This window comes from Carlito syrichta, unplaced genomic scaffold (genome assembly GCF_000164805.1).
Source record: "Carlito syrichta isolate Samal-C Ts95f unplaced genomic scaffold, Tarsius_syrichta-2.0.1 Scaffold305877, whole genome shotgun sequence".
Lineage (NCBI taxonomy): Eukaryota > Metazoa > Chordata > Mammalia > Primates > Tarsiidae > Carlito > Carlito syrichta.
Window position 1 is genome coordinate 129002 of NW_007249973.1, and position 9374 is coordinate 138375.

Here is a 9374-nt window from a genome sequence, read left to right on the forward strand (position 1 = left end):
CCACAATTAACTATATGTGTTTGGGGCTCATAGTCTGAGTTTGTGCCTCCATGGTCTTTTTCCCATACAGGCAAAGCTGTGAGTGTAATATATTCACAGCTGTTGGCTTCGGGACCTTCCCCCAGGCCAGAGCCACTTGCATCATCTTGAGCCTTGTAGCTCCTCAATGTGCACCATGCAGGGCAGAGGTCTACTCAGAGCTCTCCCAAATCCTGGGCTTCCAAAGTAACCTCGGTTCTCTCCCTCTGCTGACCAAAGCATTTCAAGTCAGTATGGCCACATGTGATGAGGTTCCATCTTGAGGGGCAGTGAGGGCCGTGAGCAGTGGGTGGTGGGTTGGGTAGGGACCCTGAAGGGAACGAAAGTCTGCAGTACCAGGGTAAGAAGGTGGCTCAGGCGGCAGGGCAGTGGAGTGCACAGTCCACAGAACACACCAGGAGAGCGTCTGCACCTCCACAGAGGACTTTAAGGACACGTACCTCGGGGCTGAGTGGCCCTTTTCAATTCAGCGGCCAAATACCGACTTTCCCGTGCAGCACCCAGGGACCGCCTGTCTTGAGATTTTAGTTATCTCAAGATTTAATTCCAGGGGTGGTCACAGGAGCGCGCGAGAGCTGCGCAGAGGCCGGTCCGGTCAGAGGAGCAGGGAGAACTGTGGAGCTGGGTAGGAACTCCCAGACACCCTCAGAAGCTCTTGCGTCCCTCAGAGGCTCCTTGGACAGGGCTTCCCCTCCCCCCCTGCTCCAGCGGCGGCCTCCACCGCTCCTCCCAGAGCCAAGGACCTCGCTCCCGCCCCAGAGAGGAGTCCGCGCCACTTGCCCTGCAGACAGAGCCCGAGTTTCCCACTCCAGGACCGGGCACCGCCCTTTTGCTCTAGATTCCGAGTCCCCTTACTCCCCTCCCCTCCCCCCACGGAGCCCGGGTCCCCACCAAGTCTCCTCCCCACTGCTCCCTGCGCGGAGCGAGTCTGGATGTTTCGCCTGAGGGGGCGTGTCCTGGCCTCTCCAGACAACTCCGCAGAGGCACAGACAACCCCAGCCCCCGAGACACCTGCCGCCCTCAACGGGCTGCGACTCAGACCCAGACCCGGGGCTTTCGCCAGCCGGTCCTTGCCCGGGAGTCGAAGAGGCCGGGAGCAGCTCCGAGACGCGGGCGGGGACTCAGGACGGTCTGCGGAAGCGTTTCTGGCCTCCGGACGCTGCTCGCGACCCGGTCCGCGTCCCGGTCCCCATCGGTCCCCGCTGGCGGAAGGGTTTCTGTGTGGAGGTCGAGACGCCAGTAGGAGCCCCGGGCCCGGCGGGGACCGTCTCTCTACCGTCACCCGCAGACCTAGCAGGACAATCTCAGGAACGGCCCTCAGAGCAGGACGCAATCCTCACCGCCGCCTAGCTCCCGGACTCTGCGCTCGGGAGGAGGAGGTCCCTCAGCAGCAGCGGGCGGAGCAGTGGAAACTACATTACCCACAATGCCCCGAGCCAAGTGGCAAGACAATGAGCCAACGAGCGCTCAGTCAAGGGCCGTTTCCGTGTTTGACCCGCAGAGTCGGGGCGGGACTTCCGGTGTCGCTGCTGCGGCAAGGATTCTGGCTTCTATTGCGTCGGTCCTGGCCACTAGAACTTTGGGATCGCGGAGTTGAGATTGAGGTGTCGAGGCGAGGACGGCGCGGGAGGAGGGGTCGCCCCCACTGCACACTCGCTGATCTGAGGGCCGACAACGTTGGTGTCAGCTCCGCCGGGCCCTGCCCGCCAGCCCTGCCGCTCACCGCTCCCGGCCGGTTACCCCCGCAGAGTCCGATGGCGGCGGCTGCGCAGAGGGACCCGGTTCAGGTAAACGCTGCGTGGTCTGGGCCTCACCCGCCCTCACCCCACTCCGATCCCGAAGCCCCTGCAGCCCTGGCCTCTGTGTTCAGGACAGTGAGTCGCTCATGGGGAGGGATGCTTACTTCTGGGAGGCAGCGTAATGGGGTGTGGAAGAGTGTGACAGACAGAGGAACTGGCATCTCATGTCTCGTTTGGGCAATGGAGCCGGAAGCGTTCACGTCCAGAATAGGAAGGTGAGAAGTTTTACCTTCATTCTCAGGACTCTGGGAGCCATGGAAGGTTGTGAGCAGAAGAGGCACATGGTCTGAGTTAGACTTTTCAAAGTTTTGCAAAAACCGCTGCGAGTTAGAACAGCCTGGAAAGGAGATGATAACATTGAGGAACAGGAAGGTTGACTCCTTGTGCAACAACCCACAGCAGGTAAGAATCAGCAGGAGGAGTGAAGCCTAGAGATAGCTTAGTCATCCCAAGATTTAATTCAAGGAGTGGCCAGAGTTACTGGGAGATCTGAGCTTGCAGAGCCTCCACCATGGTCACCTGCCTCTCACAACCTTCTTTCCACAGATCTCCATGGCTACAGAAGCTCTTATGGACTGTGCAGAGGTGAGTGGGGGATAGTCCAGGGCCTCACTGATGCCAGCCCATCCCTGTGTCTGGAATTGTATGCTTGGATTCTTCACCTGCCGCTTTTTTGGTCCATGGGCCTGGGGACCCTGAAGAAACCCCAAGCCAAGGGCTGTAAATCCAGGCTAGGGATATACAGAGTGTTTCCTATTGCTGGCAGCCAATGGAATGAGATGAAGGGTTACCCCAGGCATAGGTCTCAGGATGTGCAAATGCTTGGAGGTGAGGCTGAGTTAACTCAGGAATGACAGGTTTCCTTGTTTCTCATGAGACATTAGAGCAAGAGGCAGAAGTCAGGCCTGGAATGGTATTGTGAGAAGTTGGGTGTCTATTCTGGAGGTGAAGAGAGCAATGGGAGGTTTAGAGCAGAGAACAAGGTGATCTGACCGCAGTCCTACCAGGCTCCCTGAGACTGCAACAATGAGAACAGACTGTGGGCCTGAATGACGTGATAGGAAGACCAGAGAAGAAACTACTGCGATAGTCTAGGTGAGTGTTGATGGTGGCTGGACCAATGGGTGGCCAAAGAGGTAAAAAATATGGTTGTATTCTGGGTTAGTTTTTAGTTAGGGTGCCCTGGATTTTCAGATTTTGAGGGTGAAAGAAATGTAGGAGTTGGGTTTTAGGAGCTGGAAGGGATGCTTATTTATTGGGATGTTAAAGTTGATAATAGGATTGATTTTCATTGAGGATATCAGGAGCTTTGTTTTTGACCATCTTAAGAGTGAGAAGTTTCAAAGAGCAGTTAATGGAGATATGGAATTGATAGCTGCCACCTAGATCTGGAATTCTGGGGAGCGATTGAGGATAGAGATAGCTGGAAGGTAGTGATTAATGTTTACCTTTGGATGTAGCTTGGATCACAATTAGGAGGGGGAATCCTGGTCAAGATGGTAATGTGATTAGCAGCCCAGGAAAGAAAGTGTGGGGTCCATGACTTGGGAATCTGGGTGGAGTTGGTGGGTGTCACAAACACAGCTGAGGGAGGGAAGTGACCATGGGAATGGGAAAAGTGGATGACCTGGCAGGTAGCCGAGGTTTCCATGGGAAGAATGGACATGAGTCAGCTGCAGAAACACAGGAATAACTCAGGCAAATGACACTGCAGCCAATACTAGTGCTTATTCACCAGGCTTTGGACTCACCAGGATTTAGCAGTGACATTGGTGCATCTGGGGAGTTTCAATCAAGCTGAGTTCTAGTCAAGTAGATTATCCCAGTGGCACAAGTGGTCATCTGGGATGATCACTGGATCTGGAAGGGAAGGCCTCTGGGGCTGGGCATCGAATGATGGTTAGATGGAGAAAGGAAGGCTGCAACTGGTAAGGCGACATCAAATATAGCACAAGTGAAGGAGGGCCATGGGTGTCTGTGATTTGCGGGTAGCTCCTGGTAGTTAAGGTTGAAGCAAGGAATAGAGTCAGGAAGGGAGGCTTTCAGAACAGGATGGGGGCTGTCTGTGACAGTAGGAACTATTGGAGGTTTGGGTATCACTGTACTCTGTCTCCGTTTGCCAATAACTTTCTGGATGCCTTGTGCTGAGTCATGTGGGGAGGCCAGAGAGATACCTATGGTGTGGGGCAGAGGGATAGAGATGGCTGTGGGAGTGACACTCTGTGAGACAGTGTGCTCCAAGGAGAAATGTGCCCATGTAGGTGGAGTATGAACTTGTGGCCCAAGGGCACTGGCATTCAAGAGGTAAGGAGAAGGGTGTGCCCATGTGCCCATGTTTGGTTGTGTCTGAGAGGCACAACTTAGGGAACCCCGGTATAATTGCTTGACAAGAGAGGTTACAGCCCTACATGCCAGGTCCAGAGTTTAGATGATGTCTCCCTGTCCACCTGCCTGCTGTTGCTGTTGGAGGACACATTGATTTGGGGACCATGATGAGACAGGGAGTATCAGTGGCACTGGGGCCTTGTATCTCTTCAGAGGTGACAAGATGGGGAGGAGAATGAGCTGGGGAAGGATGTGTGGGTGGATGAACTTGGAATCCTAGGAGAGAAGTTGAACAATAAATGATCTGTCCTCATTCTGACAGGGCTGTGTGACCTTCAAGGATGTGTCAATTTACTTCTCCCAGGAGGAGTGGGAGCTCCTTGATGAGTCTCAGAGGCACCTGTACCTTGAAGTGATGTTGGAGAACTCTGCACTTATAACCTCACTGGGTAAGGCCCTCACACCCACCCCAATGTCCTGCTCTCTGTCCTCTTTTTCCCCCGGTGCAGCTCTGTCCTTGCCACATCTGGCTTGTGGGCTCTGCTGACTTCCCCACTTTCTCAGCATATGTACTATGGGGGACAGCACTGAGCTATGTGTGCTGTCCCAAGCAAACCTCTTCATCAACAATACTAGCACTTGCTATCCCAAAGCATTCAGGGAAGGATCTAGTGACAGTGTCTTACAGTCAGCCTAATGGATCTCATCTTCCTTGCCCTCTCCTTGGCCAGGTGACTATATCCAAATCCGTGACAATTTTTCCCCCAGTTCTGACACTTTCTTTTAGCCAACATTTCCTCATAGCTCCCTGTATTGGGAATCTTGGCGTTATCATAATAAATACTTTTGTGGCCAATGAACTATTTTACCAGACCCTCCTTTCAGGCATTTTGTAATACTAATATATTTCCCTGTGGTTTGTTGTGTACAGCTCTGGGTCAGTGCTGACTGCTTACCTGTCCTGTCTTTCCTTAGAACTTACATCATGCAGGTCCCTTTTAGTTGTAGAACTAGGGGTATGAGGAGAGCCCTGGTTGCTTCATAGGATGGATATGCTGTGATTCCTCAGAGGAGGCCAGGCCTGTGAGTGGCAAGTGGTGCAGGGCATGATACCTGGACTGTTTTCAAGTCATACCAGGAACCCGTCCTGTGTCTCTGTGTGGAAATGCCACTAGATACACCTCATTCTACCTTTTCTTCCATGTATGTGACACTTTTCTGACTTTTCATTTCACCTATGATTTCCAGCTCCTGGCTGTCCCTGGTTTTTTCATCTTTTCATATCATTTGTTCCTCTTTAAAGCCCCCTTTGTTGCATTCTACAACACTAACCCACACTTAATGTGTCATATGCACATTATTATTAAATAATCCTAAGCAGTTGCTACTCAGTTGCAATCATTTTTTCCTGGGCCTGGACATAACCAACTTTCTGCACAGCATGCATATGTCACCAGCAGATGAGGTCTTGCTAAAAACTTCACAGAGGAATAAGTGGGAGACCCTGCTTCTCCTCCCTGCTGCAACCTATCCTTGTGTCTTTTCATCTGATAAGGCTTCTTCTTGTTTTGTAATTTTTAGAGGCCCAATACTGCCAAGCAGTTCCTTTATCAACCCCCAACTCCAGTTCCCTCATCCTCATAGCCTATGGATTCATTCTTTGTGTATATTTGATAGAACTTTCCCTTCCATATTTTAAAATACACCCACAGGATTTTAATTTGTTGAGTTTATTTTTTTTTCAGTTGGGGTCTCACTCTATTGCTCAGGCTGGAGTGCAGTGGCACATTGATGGCCACCACAACCTCAATCTTCTGGGCTTTAGATGATCCTTCCACCTTAGCCTTCCAAGTAGCTGGAACTATAGGCGCATGCTACCACGCCCAGCTAATTTTTAAATTTTTATTGTAGAGACCAGGTCTCAACAAGTTGCCCAAGCTGGTCTCGAACCCCTGGGCTAAGACAGTCCACTTGCCTCGGCCTCCCAAAATGCTGGGATTACAGGCTGAGCCACTGTGCCCAGCCTTGTATTATTGAGTGCCAACATGGGAAAGTTAATGACATTGAGAGAATAATTTATTACTTTCATAAGAAAAGGTTCATTCCAGGCAGGAACACGTGTGGAAGTGCAGGTGGTCAGGAGGCTGAAGCAGGAGTGAGGGGAAAACATTTAGGTCACAGCTTTTATTGGGGGTTTCTGCAGTTAAGGCAGTGTAGATTAAACACTGTAGGATTGGCTAGCACAAATAATTTGGCGGACCTTGGGATTAAGGTGTTGGCTTTGGTTGTCTGGTACCTAGGCCCAGGATGATTATGGAAAATAAATATTTGCTCCTGGAGTATATGAGCCACATATAAGAAGTAGCATGGAATTTGGGCTCTGGACTTGTTAGTTTACAAATCACCAGAGTGCTCCTGTTCAAGCCTTTGCTGTTTCTGAGAACTGGCTAAATCTGGGAGCAATAGTCTCTCCCTAGCTACAAGGTTTTTTTAAGATGGCAAAACATCATAATATAAAACATAAGAAAATTTAAAACATTATTAATACAAAGTTGAAGATGTAATTAATACATCAGTTCCCTGATGCTTTGACATCATATTAATGAAATCATGGGGTGATGATAGTAGAGAATTTTTGGAAGTAGGGCATAGATTGTCCTAAATAGCATGTGAAACTTATTATGAAAGTAAGACAGGAGAAACAGAAGTATAAGAAGTCCTTGCAGGGCAGCCTTTAACTGTGTTTCTATTTATATGGCATTAACCAAAAAAATTTATCTGGAAGTTTTGGGGTATCTCTGATAATATCTTGCTGGAGTTGTAAAATATGTTAGAAACATGCTGTGGTTAAGGTTAAGTTTGGCAGTTAAGTTGTTGAAGGACATGAGCTGATAAGGTTATAGAGTATAATGTAAAGATTAGTGGCATTGTGTCTAACCAATAAGAAAGAATGGTTATGGTAGTCTGGGAGTGTTTTTACAACACAAATAACCAGTTCTTCAACCCTCCAGACACCAACTGCTGGTTCTTCATTTTTATTTAATTCTGAATTTATCCACCTGGAGTTAATAATAAACTCCACAAATTAAGGGCTCACTTCCAAAAGACTACCCTGCTTTTTTAAAAAAATTAAATTAAATTATTTAATTTTATTTAATTTAATTTGAGATGTGGGGATTAGCTATACAAAGAGGCTTCATGCAGGTAAAGTTTGGGCCTTGAACTGGTCCTCACTTCTCCTGGTTTGGGGCCAGGTACCCTTTGTGTTGTTGCATGGCCCCCCACTTCACGCTCCCTCTCTCCCCTGGGAGTATTTAGCAACTGCCAATCCCTCCATTTTGCTAATGTAACTAATGCTTAGCTCCTACTTATGAGTTGAGAACCTGTGGTATTCAGTTCTTTGCCACTATATCCATGATTTTTTTTCTTTATGGCTGCATAATACTCTATTGTATATATGTACCACATTTTCTTTATCCAGTCTGCTTTTCAGTGGGTAGTAAGGTTGGTTCCATGTTTTTGCTATTGTGAATGGTGCAGCTATGAACATGTAAGTACAGGTGTCTTTTTTGTAGAATTATTTATATTCCCAGGAGAGGGATTGCTGGATAAAATGGAAAGTCAATTTTTAGTTCTTTTAGGAACCACCACGCTGCTTTCCATAGAGGTTGAACTAGCTTGCACTCCTATCAGCAGTGCAGAAGCATTTCCTTTTCTCTGCACCCATGCCAGCATCTATTTTTTAAAAATTTATTTGTATTTCTCTGATGATTAGTGAGGTTGAGCATTTTTTTCATGTATCTATTGACTGCTTGTATATCTTCTTTTGAAAACTGTCTATGTTCTTTGCCCACTTTTTAACAGGATTGTTTCTTTTTTTCCTATCAGCTCATTTGAGTTCCTTGTAGATCTTAGATATTAGACCCTTGTCCGATATATGATTAGCAAATATTTTTTTCTCATTCAGTGGGTTGTCTCCCCATTTTCTCGATAGTTTCTTTTGCTGTGCAAAAACTTTTCAGTTTGATGAGGGCCAACTTATCTATCTTAGCCTTTATGGTATTTGCTTTTGGGGATTTGGTCAAGAATTGGTTGCCTACTCTAATGTGCATAAGTGTGTTTCCTATGTTTTCTTCTGTTAATAGGATTCTTATAATTTGAGCTTTAACATTTAGGTCTTTGATCAATTTAGTGTTGATTTTTTGTATACGATGATAGGCAGGGGTCCTGTTTCATTCTTCTGTATATGGTCAGTCAGTTTTCCCAGCTCCACTTTCTAAATATGGTCTCCTTTTCCTGGTGGTTGTTATTGGTGGCTTTGTTAAAGATGAGTTGGTTGAGAGATTGAATTTTTGCTTCTGGAATTTCTGTCCTGTTCCATTTGTCTGTGTACCTATTCTTATACCAGTACCAGGCTATTTTTGTTTTGTTTTGTTTTGTTTTGAGTTGGAGTCTCACTCTGTTGCCCAGGCTGGAGTGCAGTGGCACACTCACAGCCACCTGAGTATCGACCTACTGGGCTCTGGCGATCCTTCTGCCTCAGTCTTCCAAGTATACGGAACTATAGGCACTTGCTACCATGCCTGGCTAATTTTTTTTTTTATTATTATTATAGAGACGAGGTCTCATCAACTTGCCCAGTCTAGTCTCAAACCCGTGGGCTCAGGCAATCCACTCATCTCGGTCTCCCAAAGTGCTGGGATTATAGGCTGAGCCACTGAACCCGGCCTTGGCTATTTTGATTACTTATAGCCTTGTAGTAAAGTTTAAAGTCTGGAAGTGTGATACCTCCCACTTTGTTCCTTTTGCTGAGGATTCTTTTGGCTCTTCATGCTCTTTTATTTCCATATAAATTTCTGAATTGTCGTTTCCAGGTTTGAGAAAAATAATGTTGGTAATTTGATGGGTATTGCATTGAATATGTAGATTACCTTGTGTAGGATGGGCATCTTGATAATATGGATTTTTTGATACATGAGCATGGAATGTTTTACCATTTGTTTGTGTCATTCTTGATTTCTTTGAGCAATGTTTTGTAACTCTCATTGCAGAAGTCTCTCACTTAGCTGGTTAGGTAGATGCCAAGGTATTATGAATGGAACTGTGCTTTTTATTTGGTAACTCTGTCTGCTTGTTGCTGGTGTATAGAAATGCAACTGTCAGCTGGGCTCGGTGGCTCAGCCTGTAATCCCACGCTTTGGGAGGCTGAGG

At 47.6% G+C, this 9374-nt stretch overlaps 2 protein-coding genes across 3 annotated transcripts in view; both read left to right on the plus strand.

The window, feature by feature from the left end:
• Positions 1 to 1632: 1632 nt before the first annotated feature.
• LOC103265189 (zinc finger protein interacting with ribonucleoprotein K-like) overlaps positions 1633 to 9374 on the plus strand; it is a 12921-nt gene continuing 5179 nt past the window's right edge. The window contains exons 1-4 of one of the 2 annotated variants that reach the window (XM_021714928.1): positions 1766 to 1826; positions 2080 to 2240; positions 2385 to 2423; positions 4486 to 4612. In XM_021714928.1, coding sequence (XP_021570603.1) covers positions 2187 to 2240; positions 2385 to 2423; positions 4486 to 4612 — 220 coding nt within the window. In that variant the 5' untranslated portion in view covers positions 1766 to 1826; positions 2080 to 2186. Of the gene's footprint in view, positions 1827 to 2079; positions 2241 to 2384; positions 2424 to 4485; positions 4613 to 9374 lie in introns of both variants that reach the window. The other variant, XM_021714929.1, reaches the window with a different exon arrangement.
• The window catches only part of ZNF550 (zinc finger protein 550), a 25617-nt gene continuing 20768 nt past the window's right edge, over positions 4526 to 9374 (plus strand). The window contains exon 1 of the mRNA XM_008062894.1: positions 4526 to 4612. The gene's annotated coding sequence lies outside the window, so the exon portion shown is untranslated. The remainder of the gene's footprint in view (positions 4613 to 9374) is intronic.